The 17,904-nt window shown below is 36.4% G+C and overlaps 1 protein-coding gene across 1 annotated transcript; it reads left to right on the top strand.

Annotated features, from left to right (window-relative positions):
• The first annotated feature begins 3,343 nt into the window (after positions 1-3,343).
• limd2 (LIM domain containing 2) lies at positions 3,344-16,959 on the top strand. Its single transcript, XM_061711925.1, has 4 exons — positions 3,344-3,515; positions 13,489-13,533; positions 13,787-13,923; positions 14,053-16,959. The coding sequence occupies exons 1-4, from the start codon at positions 3,513-3,515 to the stop codon at positions 14,210-14,212; spliced, it is 345 nt and encodes a 114-aa protein (XP_061567909.1). The 5' UTR covers positions 3,344-3,512; the 3' UTR covers positions 14,213-16,959.
• Positions 16,960-17,904: the final 945 nt, after the last annotated feature.

Below are 17,904 nucleotides of genomic sequence, written 5' to 3'. Positions count from 1 at the left end.
CTGGTTTATTATGTTAGGCCTGGGTTGTTTTATTCTGTTTATCTGCAACCCTTTGAGGCAGATCTACCTCACAAGCTTGCCATGTTACAATAGATGCCTGAGATCCAGTTGCTTTTAGTGAGATGCAAGAGATGTGAAGAAGCTTATCATGAAAAAATCTTTAGTTTTAATGTTTTTTGTTCTTTTTTTTGTAATTTAAAATAAAATAACCCACAACATCTTTGATAGACCAAAGCATGTAGGTAAACTACTAACATCTCAAAATTGTGCATCCCTTCTTACCAAGCATATTTTTTATTTTTTTCAAAACAATAATTAATCCAGAGTGGCAGTTAGACATAACTACTGTCACTATAGTGATACTATTGAAGTTGAGAATTTCATGTTGTTTTCAGCTACAAACTCAACAGTCATAGAGTCTCAGAGTAATCGATCACTGTGCAATAACAATAATTATAATAACAATAATAATAACCTCAATCATATGCTGTAACAATGCACCTTTCATTAACCATGCCTACCTCATACTGCTACACCTTTCACTTTTTTTTAAATTGTATATTTGTTAATAAGATCATTTGCTTATTTACTGTACAGTGAGCAAAATAACCGGAGTCAAATTCCCTGTCTGGCATGTTCAAAGTTGTGTGTGTAACAATCCAACCATAACGGCCTGTATATTTAGAAATTTCTAGTTTTTTGGCAAACATGTGAAAGCAAGAATATACTTTTATTTATTGCATAAATTGCATAGAAGAAAACTATTAAGAAATAAATATTTTAGGTTATTTTAGATCGAGAATTCGTGAAATTGTGTGACATTAGTATTCAGACTAAAACCATGACAAAGGAAATGGATGATATATTCAATTGAATGAGAAATTTGGCGACTATATGAATATTCGTGACAACGCGTATAAACAGAACCAATATTTAAATAAAGATATCCCTTTTTACCAAGAATATCTTTTATTATTTCAAAAAACAATAATTATTCCAGAGTGGCAGTTAGACATAACTACTGTCACTATAGTGATACTATTGAAGTTGAGAATTTCAAGTTGTTTTTACCTACATCAGCTACAAACACTCAGCAGTCAGAGTCTCAGAGTAATCAATCACTGTGCAATAGTAATAATAACAATAATGATACAAATACTACTACTACTACTACTACTGATAATAATAATAATAATAATAATAATAATAATAATAATAATAACCTCAATCATATGCTGTAACAATGCACCTTTCATTAACCATACCTACCTCATACTGCTGCACCTTTTTTTTATTGTATATATGTTAATAAGATCATTTGCCTATTTACTGTACAGTGAGCGAAATAACCAGAGTCAAATTCCCTGTCTGGCATGTTCAAAGTTGGCCAATAAACCTGAGTGTGTAACAATCCAACCATAACGGCCTGTGTATTTAGAAATTTCTAGTTTTTTGGCAAACATGTGAAAGCAAGAATATACTTTTATTTATTGCATAAATTGCATAGAAGAAAACTATTAGAAAATGAATATTTTAGGCTATTTTAGATCGAGAAGTCGTGAAATTGTGTGACATTAGTATTCAGACTAAAACCATGACAAAGGAAATGGATATGTTCAATTGAATGAGAAATTTGGCTGTTATATGGTTATTCGTGACATGGCTTATAAACAGAACCAATATTTAAATAAAGATATCCCTTTTTACCAAGCATATCTTTTATTATTTCAAAACACAATAATTAATCCAGAGTGGCAGTTAGACATAAACTGTCACTATAGTGATACTATTGAAGTTGAGAATTTCCAGTTGTTTTCATCTACATCAGCTACACACACTCAACAGTCAGAGTCTCAGAGTAATCAATCACTGTGCAATAATAATAATAATAATAATAATAATAATAATAATAATAATAATAATAATAATAATAATAATAATAATAATAATAATAGTAATAATAATAATTAACCTAAATCATATGCTGTAACAATGCACCTTTCATTAACCATGTCTACATCATACTGCTGCACCTTTCACTGTTTTTTATTGTATATATGTTAATAAGATCATTTGCCTATTTACTGTACAGTGAGCGCCATTGAGAGTCAAATTCCCTGTCTGGCATGTTCAAAGTTGGCCAATAAACCTGAGTGTGTAACAATCCAACCATAACGGCCTGTGTATTTAGAAATTTCTAGTTTTTTGGCAAACATGTGAAAGCAAGAATATACTTTTATTTATTGCATAAATTGCATAGAAGAAAACTATTAGAAAATGAATATTTTAGGCTATTTTAGATCGAGAAGTCGTGAAATTGTGTGACATTAGTATTCAGACTAAAACCATGACAAAGGAAATGGATATGTTCAATTGAATGAGAAATTTGGCTGTTATATGGTTATTCGTGACATGGCTTATAAACAGAACCAATATTTAAATAAAGATATCCCTTTTTACCAAGCATATCTTTTATTATTTCAAAACACAATAATTGATCCAGAGTGGCAGTTAGACATAAACTGTCACTATAGTGATACTATTGAAGTTGAGAATTTCCAGTTGTTTTCATCTACATCAGCTACACACACTCAACAGTCAGAGTCTCAGAGTAATCAATCACTGTGCAATAATAATAATAATAATAATAATAATAATAATAATAGTAATAATAATAATTAACCTAAATCATATGCTGTAACAATGCACCTTTCATTAACCATGTCTACATCATACTGCTGCACCTTTCACTGTTTTTTATTGTATATATGTTAATAAGATCATTTGCCTATTTACTGTACAGTGAGCGCCATTGAGAGTCAAATTCCCTGTCTGGCATGTTCAAAGTTGGCCAATAAACCTGAGTGTGTAACAATCCAACCATAACGGCCTGTGTATTTAGAAATGTCTAGTTTTTTTGCAAACATGTGAAAGCAAGAATATACTTTTATTCATTGCATAAATTGCATAGAAGAAAACTATTAAAAAATGAATATTTTAGGCTATTTTAGATCGAGAATCCGTGAAATTGTGTGACATTAGTATTCAGACTAAAACCATGACAAAGGAAACGGATGATATGTTCAATTGAATGAGAAATTTGGCGACTATATGAATATTCGTGACATGGCTTATAAACAGAGCCACTATTTAAACAAAAAAATACACACTTTATTACTTAACAGTCATAATAACTTAATCCTTTAAAATATAAAGCAATTTGCGATACTTCTAATACTGTAAACAGGTCTTCGACTTGCATGGTGGGGTTGATTTGTCCGACGCGGCCGTGAAGGCGTCAGGGGCAGATGGGAACCAATAAGGTGCGACATCCTCATGAGGAGAAAAGACGAGCAGCGGACTGAGTGGAGCTACAAACTCGCCGGCAGCAGCTCATCTAACACCACAAAGCCCTCTCAGACGACAGCGAGCAGGACAAACTACCCGCCTCTATCTTCTCAGTTAACTGTTTGTGCGTTATCATCCAGCGCATCGCAGACAAAGCAGCCCAGATGGTGAGTGTTTTTTGGGGTTTTTTTGCACCGTGTGTCTGCAGCCTCTCCTCCCTTCTGCTTCTCTGGGTTTTTTTGTTTTTTTTATTGTGTGTGAGGCGATGATGTCCGTCTATTTTGGGAAGGTTTAGCCATTCAGGGGCTCCTTTATTATGTGCGCCAATATTATTTGATTTTTGCTCTGAAATATGTCGATAATTTAAACACCCGTGTTCCCATAAAGCCTAAATTTATGGTTCTGCGTTAAATCGACGGCGTATGGTACGCGTATGGAGCGCGTCGCCGCGTATTTTTCGCCGTAGGCTCTGCGTCGGTGTAACGCAGAACCATAAATCAGCCTTAACACGCCAACACTGTCCTGTCTGCTTGGTTGCTAGCCTGGTGGCTAATTAACATCGACAAAACACATTTATTTCACTTTTGTGAACAATGCACTGTCAACAAAGGCAAGCTTTTATTCCACCAGCCTTCCTTCTGCTCAAATATTAACAGAAATGTGCAGGTTTTCAACGGTTCATTTGTATTTTGTTTTTTCAGACTGTGGGATAAATGTTGAGTCCAAACTACTGTGGTTTATATAACTCATTTAAACCAGCTATCTAAAAAAATATAATAATAATGTATATATTATTTAATAATAATAATTAAAACATAAGATTTTGAATGAACGGTGCATGCAGTTTGGTATCCTGGTTTATGTAATGGTTGAAAGCATTTATTTATATTTTATAAACCTTACTAGACTTGATTTACTTACTTGATTATTAACTGGCATCACCTCACCTACAACATTTTAAGATTAAGATATGTGGCCCAAAAAACAAAACAACCTCAACCTGTTAATCACTCAGACACTGAACTTTAACTAGTGGTCCTTTTCTAAATCTCCACTGAAGCGTGCAAACTCGCCTACAAGCTTTACATTACAACTCTTTACCCCAGCAAAAGAAAACAGATTTATTTCCTTTGTTTTTATTGTAAAACCACGTTTTTTTTATCCATCTGAGGCACCACAAGCCTCCGCAGTCTGTAATTACTACCCCAAGCATATGGCCACAAGGCTTAAGTAAGTATACGCTTGTTTTCCTGCTATCATCAGTGTGGATTGACAGCAGGAGTTGACAGCACAGATTGACACCCTGTTCCATTGGCTCGTGTGTGTCATCATTCTGGTGTTTTTGAGAGTCTGTCTGTCGTGTATCTTTGTTTGACCTAAAAAAGATAAACAATAAGGCTCCAGACAAAGCACGTCTTCCAAAGCTGCAGTGAAGACTATTTGATTAGACCATATGTTCGTCTGTCGAACAATTACCATTAACGGCTCAAAATCCTGATTTGCAGTTCATGCTGGAGGTGCCATATGTTTACATGGAACCTTTGCTGTCAGATGTGAGAAACAGAAGTAAATAGGTCTCCACCAAGTTCATGGCATTTAAATGCCTTTGTTTATGTTTTGGCTTCCAATAGATGTGTTTTTATTATTCATTTTGTATATTGTTGTACATGATACTCGATTTTTGCAAGCCAAATTAGCTGTGTGAGAGCATCGTTTTTCCAGCCAGCACAGATAAACGCACACAAATCTGAAAAGAAAGTTGTTGCTTTGCTTTTTTTTTGTGGGGAATGCAAACTCATTTTAGGCTCACTAAATCTAGTTTTCTTTTTCTAAACACAGCAGACAAGCCTATTCCTTTCACTTTGAAATATTTCATTTGTTTCGTTTACCCGAAGAAGTTCATTTGTAAAACAAATCTCAGACACCCTTCTTGAGTTGTAACCAAATGGCTGGATGTTTTACCAGAGCAACAACACACTAGTCTTCGTGAGATGACAAGAGTTGTCTGGTGTCATTTAATCACTGCAAAAGAAGAAACTGAACTGTAATAGCTTCACTGTTCTTTTGGCAGTCTAATTTCCTATCCTTTCCTGTTTAGTTTGAATTTGAGATCCGTATGACTCACATTTAGTTTTTTTCCCTTTTCGGTCCCTCTCAGCCTAAACAACATGCAATCCTTCATATTATTATCACTTCCCACAGTGTAATCGGCAGATATCCGATATGTCACATTTCCAAGTATTTAGAACTTCTAGAAGTGCCTTTATTGACTGACATAGTGTTAAACAGTAAACCTTCTGTTCCTGAGTTGCCCCAGGTTGTTCCTGTCTCAGAAAGTTGCTAAGTTTGTAGTGGAAAGTTTTCTGTGATTGCAGAGCAGATATTTGCATGCAAGTTTCTGTTTTGTTTTTTGGTTGCTTTTTTTTTTTCTTTCTTTTTTCTTTTTTAAATCTCCCCCAAGACTGGATGAGGCATGTTGTCCTGAATTCCATAGAGAAGAATTTGATTGTGAAATGTACCTTTTTCTCCAGATAAGATCTGATCAGGTGAAGCACATATGGGTGTTTTCGCCTCACCTTCACAGATTTGCTGAAGGCAGCAAAATCTCCCTCTGTCAAGTCAACACAGGTTTCATGCCTTTAACATATTTTTACACAGGCTCTCAATGGTTGTTATTTTAAATTTAAGAGAGAAAAAAAACATAAAAAGTCCAGCTGCTGCAGCATACCTGCACCAGCTATCATCTTTCATGTCTTCAACACTCCAGCATCATGTGGTTTATGGTCTATGCACAGAAATTAGACATGTTGCATTCTCATGAAGCACAGCCTCAAATTTTGTCATTCAGTATCTGATTTTATGAATTTAAACTTTTAAATAAATTAAGTGCCGAGTATTGAATATATAGCGGAGTCAGAGATAAAAGGATCTCAGCCATTTAATTGGGACTTTGAGCAGTTGTTTTAAAAAAGGAACTAAACGTTGAGCAAAGACAACGTTTGAAGTTAAATGAGGGGAAGTTACTGTTAGTAACAGATTGAAAGTCAACATCACTTTTTTTCATCTGAAAGCGGCCTGATTCTCACAAAAGATGCATGCAAATTTTAGTTAATTGTAGATTTTATACAAGGTTTAGGGTTCAACTTCAACTATTAGGTTTTTAGTATGGATTTATTTATTTTTTTAACCTGCTGCTTGAAAATTACTCCACTATTATTTTGGCAATGGCCTGTAAAAATTTGCCGATTTTCACACAAACCACCATGGATTAATTTGGTTTTAAATTCTCAGTCAGAAAAAATAATCACATATAATCACCAGATGTTAGTTACAGCCCTTGTTTTTTGTTTAACATTCTTCATAACCCTATATTAATATAACTTCGTAAAGATTTTGTCTGAATGTTCAATCGAAATTTTGAAATAAAAAAAACAACAAAGAAACACAAGTATGGGTCAGCTGACAAAGCAGATATGCAGGCATGCAATGGACAACCTCTGGTTCCTGTTGCAGAGAAATGCTCCATCACTGTCTGGTACATGTAAGAGGTTAAAAAAAAGGGAAGGGAACAGAAGAAGTGGCTGATCAAATATGATTACTCTGCTCAGTGGTGTGGTGAATCTTCAACTAAATGTTCATGAATGAGAGAATTTCATCCAGCATTAATCCAGTCAGTCAAGTGTCTCAACCTCATGATCAGCATTTGTTTGTATCACAGAAAAGTTTATTGACCTCTTTCAGTCACGAGTGTGTTTTCCCTTCCAAGATCTTATTGTCTACATAACTTGCTTGGCTTTTGGATATTTAGCGTTATTGACTGAACTAAAGATGCTTTTTATCTTCTATGTAACAGGTATTTTCAAAGTGGCTTGCAAGTTCAAACAGAGTTGCGAAATAACATGTACCTTGCAAAATTGGTCTGGTCTTGAAATTGTTGTCGGATGTTATTATTTTTTTTTTAACAGCTTGATAGCTAATAAAAGGGCTTAATTAATATTGTTTGTGTTTCTAGGATTAGGTGCTTCACATTTATTCTTTCTATTTGTCCGATTATGCTATGATTACGCTTCTAAAAATAAAGAGTAAGAGACGATGCAGACCTTATATTTGATAAATTACAGACGACATCTGTTTATGTAGTCCTTGAAAGGTCTCGCTGTGGTGAATAGTGCAGCACAGTGGGATGATAAATTTAAGACGTGGTGGGGATTATCTAGTGTTTTGTCTTCAACGCTACAAGAGGAAAAGGTAAAGATAACTTTTCCCAAGTTCAAGAAGATGTTGATCTTTCACCATTGTAACTCTTGAAAGACTTCTTGGGACTTGTTTATGGAGACCCCTGTTACTCTATTTATTTATTCTTTTTTTCTTGAAACTCTACAAAATTTCCTTCAGTTTTAATCAAATATCTTTAGCATGCTTTGGTCAAAATACCACAGAGGCACAGTACAAAAGTTTTCTTTTCAACCATGTCTTTGCAGTTCTGGTTGCAGCAGATGGTTTTGGTGGGGGGGGGGGGTCAGCCATTTGACCCCACCCTCTCTTCAGCCTCTTTTGAAACCAGTATTGGAGCTTTGTGTTACCTGCCTCTCATGCTGGTAACACACAGGACATAGTGATGGAAAACTGAATAATTATACTCTATGATTCTGGTCTGTGGTGTGATTGACCTCTGAGCAATCATTACATAAACAATGGCAGATAAAAACTCCCCTAGTGGGGAGTGAAGGCCAGCTGGGCAGAGCAGAGAAAAGGTTATCAGACTGACAGACTGAAGAACGGAGAGAGGAGAAACAGACACAATGGTACATTTTTGTACTACAGGGATGACGATATAAACGGCTTTAGACAGCAGACATTAAGCTGGTCAGAGGGGGGGACTGCAGGTCAAGATGTCAGCAGATTTCCAACAGACATCTATACACACAGGTGGAAGCTCTGGGATGGTCAGACGGTGGGACTGCAGGTCAGCAAGGTTGGTTATGAGCTACTTCTAATTAATACCAGAGGGTTGATCTGAAGTAAGGAAAGAGAAACAGGGATGAGGGGCACTGCTCAGTGGATCATGTTGGTGCCCCCCTGCAGTGTAGGCCTATGGCAGCATATCTACAATGAAGCTATATTTAACACCAGCTGCTCTAATCTGGTTCTGTAGCTGCAGCTATGACTACTGGCCCTTACACACTAGAGTTTGGGGCCACATTCCTGCATGTTTCAGATGTTTCCCTGCTTCAGCACACCGTGATAAAAGTAGCTGTGACACCAACAGAGCTGTCCAGACCTTGATGACAAGCTGGTGACGACCATTAATTTGAATCAGGTATGTTGATGCAAGGAGACATCTAAAACATGCAGGATTGCGGCCCTCGAGGACTGGGGTCCGACACCCCTTAAAGGCTTTACTAAACGGTAGGGCTGGGCGATATGGACCAAAAGTCATATCTGGATATTTTCTAGCTAAATGGCGATACTCGATATATATCTCGATATTTTTTCTGTGCCTTAATTGGGGTTTCCCCCAAAGCATTATAGCATAGCATCTCTGTTAGCTTAATTTTTTTCTGAGGCAAACCCTTAAAAAAACAGTCAGTTTTAATACAAAGCCTCGTGCCAAATGTCACACAGGTTCCTTTATTAACAGAGGTCTGCACAATATCAAAATGTATAAAACAAATGAAATAAAAATAAACTGCCTGCATATATAGAATAAAAATGCTTCTTGAATAAAATAAAACAAATATCCCTTTCCTGCATAACAATTAAATTAAAATACACTGTGCAATTAATACAATGTAGACAGTAACAGGCAGACTTTTCCACTGAGGTTGACAGTTGTGCAAATGACAAAACATTTGTGCAAATCTCAAATAAAACATTCAAGTCAATTTGTCACAAAATAAGCTATATCAAAATCATTAAAAAAAAAAATGTAAAAAAAAAAAAAAAAATTTTTTTTTAAATCGATATAAACGATATTGTCTCATACCATATCGTGTTTGAAAATATATCGATATATATTAAAATCTCGATATATCGCCCAGCCCTACTAAACGGACATGTTTTTAAGTTTGGTTTTAAAGGTGGAGGTGGTGTCGGCCTCCTTAACTCAAATTGGTAGTTGGTTCTGTAGTAATAGTGCATCCTGCTAATAATACATTATTACACAGTAATCTTGTCTAGAAGATACAAATGTGTGAATTAGTTTTTCTGCATCACTCTGGGAGCGGTTGCTTGTAATCTTTCCGATATATTACGAAGATCGAAAAACACTGTCTTACAAACCTGATTAACATGCTGTTTAAACGACAAATCCTGATTGAAAAAAGGTTCCCCCCAGTAGCACCGGAGGCCATCGCAACACCATCTTATCCCTTTGGAAGGTGTTCGGGACAAAAAAATAATAATCTCTCATCTGAATTTTAGAAGCAAAAACTGAGTGGACATCCAGTCCTTGATGTCCCTAAGACCTGCCTGAAGGTTGGCTAACAGTTTAATCTTGCTTCATAGACTAATACAGCTGCATATCATCAGCATAGCAATGAAAATGTATGCAGTGCTTCTGGGTAAATACTTCCCAAGGGCTGCATGTATAAACTGAACAAGATTGCACTGAACCCTGCAGGAAAACCATAGCAGACCCTCATCTGCTCTGAAGACACTTCATCAACATGAACAAACTGGAATCTGTCAGATAGATGTGATTTAAACCAGCCTAGAGCTCTCTCTTTTATCCCAACAACATACTCTAACCTGTGCAGAAATGCTGTGATAGACAGCATTTCAAAACATCAGTTTCAATTTCATTTGAAGGAGTATTTGATTATTTTTAGGAATTGCCATCTAACTCCCCCTTACCTGCTATTCAGGGAAAAAACATAGTAAAGTAACTTTGCTCTCCCATATCACTTTTTTCTTGCAATAAGTGTTTATCAAGAAACATTTTGCTAGTACAGTGAACATTATGGCAAATGCAACCAAGAAACTCTGGAAAGTAGTGATGCTAAAGAAAACTAGAGCATGACCAAGCGAGCAAAGGAGTAAATATTGAACAGTGTTGTAAAAGCAACATAAACCTAAAAAGGTAGATATATTTGCTGACTGGTTACGGCAGAAGTTCATTGAGTCTTCTACGCAACACACTCTCCCATTGACTCGTTTTCCTTCTGAATAAGTCACTTTGTTTGTTGCTCAAAGTGGTCATAGTGCTAACCAACTGCGTATAACGGCTGTTTGATAAACTGTTGACCTTGAATCGGGAGGTCTTATTGGCTGTTTTCAGACCCTACATCCGTATAGATGTGGGTCTGATCTGTCAGGCAAGTTTAATTTGCATTTAATCCTCTGATTTAAAAAATAAATAAATAAATAGTGGTGACGGGGGGGCATTTTGAAGGTGTCTGGTGTTTAACTCTGCTTCTACATGCATAATAGAAAAATGTAGAATTGTTTTGTTTTTTTGCAGAAAAACCTTGAAATTAAGGTTTAATTTAAAACCCATCTCATCTATAGTGGAAGTTATCTGTTACAAATGACCAATATAGGCTATTTTTTAAGAGAATTGAGCTTTTTTTAAATCGGAACTTTTCAAAACTAGCTTGAAGTAACTCATGTCTGTCGTTGGTTTTAAAAACCAGAGTGTAAAATCCAGTCTGAAGCGTGGCCTCTCATTTACCAAACAGAAGTGAGAGTTGGACTATTCCTCTGAGCAAATTAACCCCCACAGGGGAGCCCGTTGCACTCCGACAACATGCTCCTGGGTGTTTGCAGTGTGAACACATGCAGGCTGACACGTGCAGGTGAGATTAATACCGATGTGAGGGCTCAGTTTGAGGAACTGTTGCTGTGAGCTAAGAGTTGAGGCTCTGTTGTAAGAAGATTTGAACACTTGGCTGAAAGTGCTCTTTGGTTAGATAACCACACTCCAGCTGGCTCCAGCTTCACATTGGTATGTCAGATTGCTCCACAGTTCTGTGTTGGACAAAGCAGAACTAATGAATTGCATTATAATCCCTGATAACAAACACCTTGTTCTATGTTCATAATGGCTTTTTCTTTTACCCAAATTTCATTTTCCATTAATTCGTCTGAAAGACTAATATATATTTTGAATGGTATCAAAGAAATCATTGTTTTCCAGTGCTTTTATTAAGTGGTTAAGTACCAATTTCTGGACGAAGTATACTAAAACTTTAATTACCTCTGTTGGGACTCGGCAAGACGGAGGAAACTAGATGTGTCATAACAGCTTCCTGCCGCATTCAGGCTGTTTTGTGGCAGCTGAGACGTATGTACATATAAGGCAAAAGAAGACAAGATTGTACAAGTTGAAGTCTTGCAGAGTGTACATGTTTGGAGTGCATGCCTGTCCCGAACATACCATCTGATCTTGCAGGGTTGTTTTTACCAGGAATATATTGGCAAGCATTTCCCCTCAGTGTTATCAGTTTTCTTTTTATGGCTACATTAATGTCATGGTTTCATTTCAAAAAGAGAATTGCTTACAAATAATCTGTAAAGATGTAATATAAGATCTGTACACATTCAAACTTTTTAAAGAAGATCAAAGTATCTTTCCTGACTGAGCAGTTGCACAATAACAACAGGAAGCGGTCTAGCATTCAGTCTGGTGCATTACGAGAAGAGTGTGATCTGTCTGGTAGCCAGCAGCTACAAATGAACTGCTCTCAAGAGGATGAGGAGACGGTTGAGATGCGATTGCATCTGCAGGAAGCTGTGTGGCCTCACTGTACTTAAACTTGCCATTTCAAAACATGTCATCCGGTTTTCATAAGTGAAGGCAACGCCTCTAGCTCATTTGTAAAGTGATACGTTAATGAAGCCGTGTCAGAAAATAGTACGCAAATTACAGGCAGGATTTATGCTGTGTTGATTACTGATCAGAGACCCAAAAACCAATGGGAGGCAAACTCCTGAGTGATGTACAGAAGAGGCAGGGCAATATGACAGAAGAAGCATGGCAAACTGAAGCTGGAACTGTCAGATTTTTATTTTTTTTATTTTTTTCCCCTCATTTAGTTGCTTTGATTCTAATGTCTAGTTACTCAGACCAGGGGAAATGTTGCACCTCAGTGAGCAGGACTTCTGTATTGCAATGACGCCTGTTAATGCACAACAGCAGTTAATCTGATTATGCCATTGACATGTGTTTTTAGAGAGAAAATTACCACAAATTTAGATTCCAGTAGTTTCTCCTGCTTTTGCATATACGTGGGCCATAACTTTCTTTACAACCCTGGTAGAAGGTCTAACACCTTCCCATCCCATCTAGCTCCACCCTGTCCCTAGCTCCAGCCAAATTGTCTTATATAACAGGCTTTCAGCAAAGTCTGCACTGAACTTTTCCTCTACCTCCTCCACAGAGGCTTCTCTTCCCTTTTTTGAATGTTTTTGTGTTTATTATCTCGTTGAATTAGTAGTTATCCTTAGATAAACAAATGATAATGCTTCAAGCCTTTCCCTTCAGTCATTCAGAGGGCAGATGGAGCCATAACTACAGTGTCACTTTCAACAACGTGTGTTTTTCTTTTTCTCCTTCTCAGGGCCTCAGAAATCATTCGATTGTTCCTGTCACACTTGTGTTATATGATTTTTAAAAACATCAAGACTTAAAAATAATAAACTAGCACATTTCCATCATTATTTACTTGACGAAGAGCTTAAAAATAAAGATGGGCAGCTCTAGTGACAATTTATGTTATTTTATCAGGGAGTCTATTACTACCATTTTAAATTTTGCAATTGGAAATCTGTTTCTGAGTGACTGTGCTTTGCGGAGGGCAGCTCCACGCAGAGCAGGCCACAGCTCGGCTCACATGACCAGACAGAAGGCACCTGATCCTCTCCCCGGGGTGAAAAGAGACAGATGAATGAAAGGGAACTAGCAGAGGGAAATAGATCAGATTGTCAAGGTAAACAAGTAGGTAAAAGGTACAAAGAGTACACTGCAATCATTGGAAAATGTTCTGTTTGTCATAACCTGATAGGACAGATATGAAATCTTGGTTTTGACACAGTTCTTAATGTTTGTCTGACCGGGTAGATGGAGGTTATATGGCACGAGAGCAATGTCAACAGTGTCTTCAGATGTTAAATTGTTTTTTTTACTTCCTTTCTTCCCAGGACACCAGAAGCGCCACCGAAGAAAAACCTGTTCATCGCTCAAAGGTGAATGTACATTGTGTATTTTTCTGTGACATCCTTTTATTCACGGCTGTTTATTCATCTGTGTATGATTTTTGTGCTCCGCTGCACTTTCCTCATCCTTTTGATCTCACAAGAGAGCAAACGGGGCTCAAACAGGGTGTTCTGCTCCTTTTTATAAGCAATTGGTTTTCATCTTCAGGGATTCTATTACCTATACCTCTGATAAATTTTGTGTGTGGTACTAAACGCTATTTTTTTTTTTTTATGGGTTCAGTCCTTCAGCTTCAAGACCCAAAAGGAAGTGTGTCAAACGTGTCAGAAGACCGTTTACCCAATGGAGAGATTGGTTGCCAACAACCTGATCTTCCATTCATCTTGTTTCTGCTGCAAGCACTGCAACGCCAAACTCAGGTGAATATTTATATACATATAATTAATTCACTGTCTTTATTTATTACTTTTTAGGAGTCTTCTAATTTTTCCTTTTTTTCCAGATTCTTTGTTTTGTAAATAACTCTGTAATTCCTCCTCTTTCGGCAGCCTTGGCAGTTTTGCGGCTCTTCAAGGCGAGTTTTACTGCAAACCCCACTTCCAGCAGCTTTTCAAAAGCAGAGGAAACTACGATGAGGGTTTTGGACGCAAGCAGCACAAAGAGCTCTGGGCCTCCAAGGAGACAGATAATATAACAAAGACGCCATAATCGTGTCTGCCCGCGTCCCATCTAACACCTTCCTCCTCTTTTTCTCATCCTGACACCTCCAGTGTGTTACGATAAACACCTGCCTCTTATGCTGGGGTACATTTAAATCAACCACATGCTCACATGCTTTTTTTGAATGCCACCACAAAAGGCACATGCACAAATGTCTTGGAAATGACTGGGCAGTCATTACAATAATTTAGAGATCAATTTTGCTGATAAATTCGCTTATTTTCCAATTTCATGTTTGGAATTGGTAGTTGATTGTGACCAAAAGCCTTCTCTGGTATGGGAAGTGTAACGTATACAGTACAGACCAAAGGTTTGGAGACACCTTCTCCTTCAAACAAATGGGGAAGTGTGTTCAAACGTTTGGTCTGTACTGTACGTTTTTTTTTTTTTTTTTTTTTTTTTTTTTATTTTAGTCTTGCACCCATTTTTCTATTCGGAATATATTCATTGTATAATCGGGCATACATTTCAGAGGGGTTTCAGAGCATCAGTGTTTTCCAGTGGAGCATGCACTGGTCAATATTCAACCAAGAATTAGGAAAATGCAGAAATTTTAAAGTCTAACCCATTCAAACAATCAGAATAATCCTCAATACTATGACAGTTGTGTCAGACAAGTTTGTCTGGTTTCATATATTTAGGGAACAAACAGGGTACAGAGTACTGTATAAGAACCGTGCACATCGGCAACAGCTCACCTCACGTCGAATTTTTAGGTTTACTTTTATTACTACTCACTTCATCCCCCGGTTCTTGTTTTTAATGACCACTTCGAGTCTTATCCTTGCATGTTGGTATGACTGGGTCTTGATAGCCTTATTTTATGACTGTATTGACCTCTTGTGTTGTGAATGGTTTGGTTTTATCGATGCATAGCAAACTATTTCTTAAAGAGAAAATCAAAAATAGATTTTCTCTGTGCTTTTATTGTTGAAATTGTAATGGAATTCTCCGATTGTTTTTTCTTTTTTTTTTTTTGTAAAGTATCTGTACATAGAGCTGTAGTTTGTGATTAGTGAACGTTCTCCACCCTTCTTGTACTCTTGTGTTGCACAAACGTATATGATCACCAGACAAAATGTTCAAAAAAAAAAATCTTCAAGCTCGCTTATGAAACTTTTTACGAGGAACTTTGAACATTTGGTTCATTGAAAGCCGAGTCTGAGCGTCAGGGGCGATTCAACAACTTTGCTCCTTTTGTTTCTTGACGCATCTGTGTCGTTCATGTCTTCAACTGGTTTTCCCTGTGTAGTATTTTGATAAAGCTGAGTAGTTTGAAACATATATGTAGCCTCTCCAATCGGTGTCCACCTGTTCCACCCAGTAAGAGTGAATAGAGTTCCCTTTTAAATGAATGCCTTCCTGTTCGTATCTCCTGTCATACAGCTTAGTAATTGGACCTATTTTTTTTTTCTTAATACTGATTAACAATAGATAAGTAGATTGTTCCACTTGGTCCCCTGATGTGTGCCTGCATGCTGCATGCAAGACCCAGGGCAGAGCACCCCCTGCTGGGGAAAGAGTGACAGTAGTGTCTAGCGTGAGCAGAGGAGTAGAAATGTGCCCATGAACTTCACTTAGCCTTTACTCAATGTTTTAAAAAATGTTGCCTCAGGCTGCAGGTGCAGCTGCTGCAAACCGACTACTCTCCATCATATTAAATTTCAAAACCTAAGAGAATCCACTTAAACAAGATTTCCACAGGTGTGTTTATGTATGTGTGTGTATAAATATATACACACATATTCAGCACAGTTTAAAACCATTAAAACATGATAAAATCTGAATACCACTGACACTTGAATAATACAAAGTACTTTTTATGGCTGAAGGTTTACTGTGAATCTAAGAATGCTGTGTGGGAAAGAGTTGAACTTAAGTAGATACTTTTTTTTTTTAAATAAATAAACTTATAAAAATAAAGAAGCCTTAGAAATGACGAGCTAACCTTATTACTTTTTCTGGTGCACTTGGAGTGCACAGATCCTTACTAGGAAGTCCTCAATTCAAGCCGTTTCAAAAACAGACCCTTTTTTGCTCTCAAGTCTCACATAATATTACTTCACCCAACCAGCAGTCAATTTTCCTGTACAACTATTTCTATCCACGTATAAAATGCATTGTATGTTTTCTTATGTTGTTTTAAAACAAACCTCTGGATCCCAGGGAATGCTTTAAACTCAAGAGAATTGTATCCACGAATGCTGTCTTTTTATTTTATTTATTTTTTTAAATTTTTTTTCCTGTTAGCAGTTCGCCAAGGTACAAAAGCAAAAATCTGAATCTTCTCAATGTATTAGAGCAAACAAGGTACATTTTACACTGGTGCCAAGAGGCTCAGGTGAATGATTGCAGTGTAATGTTTTACTGTTAAATCTGTGAGTCATTTTATTTTTACGATAGACTTAACGTTGACTTAATTGTAATTTCTTTCATCACCGAGACTTTTCAAATGTACGATCTTTGCGACGGTATTCTATAAAGACGACTTGACCTGTGGATTAAGGTGGCCTTACAGAAAAAGGACACTTGAACTGTGTTTTTAGGTTTTTCACTTCTGTTCCCTCTTCACTCTGTTGGTTGGTTGTATTATTGATTGTTAAAAAAAAAAAATGTGAACGCCCCCTCCTTGTTACATCAATATACACAATCATTTTGTGCATATTCTTCTTTTTTTCTGGTTTCTTTCTTTTTTTTTTCTTACATGCTTTTGGAAAATAAATAAATAAAATGCTGGTGTTGGTTTTACTTTTTGATTTCGTATTATGTATAATTTATTAATTGAAGTGTGGAAACTGGGATATTACCCACAAGGTTCCTTAGAAAGCTTTGAACAGAGGTTGCAGAATATGTGAAAGTATAATTTTTCAACTAATTGAATATACTTAATATCATGCGTGCCTTTATCAGTATTAAGTTTATTTACCTGTGCATCAGAGAGATGCTGCAGATATTGACATACGGTATATCAATTTCCCCAGAGTATTTGTGTGTGTATGTAAATATTATACATCGTCTCAAAATTATTATAGCTTTAATTGCTTTTCGGCAGTAGGGCTGGGGATGGATTCAAATGTCAAGATTTGATTCCGATATTGAGTTAGTGTTATTAAAACTGTTTTTTGAGCTGTTGCATGAATTATATGACTATTTATGAAACATATTAATACTAGTATTATATTGAGATTCAACAGCAAGTTTTGGAAGCTAATGATGGCTGTAAGGACCAATCACCTCCCAGAATGCTGATATAACTGCTTTCAGAAACATCGTGTGGGGCAGAATTATCAAACAGATCCAGGTTCCTCTAAAATATTATTTTTATTTTTCTCCTGCCTGGCCCTAATACTCTTCCATAGAAAACAAAAGTGTATGGTGTGATGTTTCCAGTTTGTTGAGAAAAAAATTACATTTACACATATACAGGACTGTCTCAGAAAATTAGAATATTGTGATAAAGTTCTTTATTTTCTGTAATGCAATTTAAAAAAAAAAACAAATGTCATACATTCTGGATTCATTACAAATCAACTGAAATATTGCAAGCCTTTTATTATTTTAATATTGCTGATTATGGTTTACAGTTTAAGATTAAAATTCCCAGAAATATCTATTTTTTTGAGATAGGATATTTGAGTTTTCTTAAGCTGTAAGCCATGATCAGCAATATTAAAATAATA

Source organism: Cololabis saira, chromosome 21, assembly GCF_033807715.1.
Source record: "Cololabis saira isolate AMF1-May2022 chromosome 21, fColSai1.1, whole genome shotgun sequence".
NCBI lineage: Eukaryota > Metazoa > Chordata > Actinopteri > Beloniformes > Belonidae > Cololabis > Cololabis saira.
This window is presented reverse-complemented; position numbering and strand designations above follow the sequence as displayed.

Excerpts from the sequence above, each read along its gene's own strand:
- limd2 (XM_061711925.1), top strand. Across the intron at positions 13,534-13,786 it reads AACCTGTTCATCGCTCAAAG|TCCTTCAGCTTCAAGACCCA; the intron begins GTGAATGTACAT and ends TTATGGGTTCAG. Across the intron at positions 13,924-14,052 it reads CACTGCAACGCCAAACTCAG|CCTTGGCAGTTTTGCGGCTC; the intron begins GTGAATATTTAT and ends CTCTTTCGGCAG.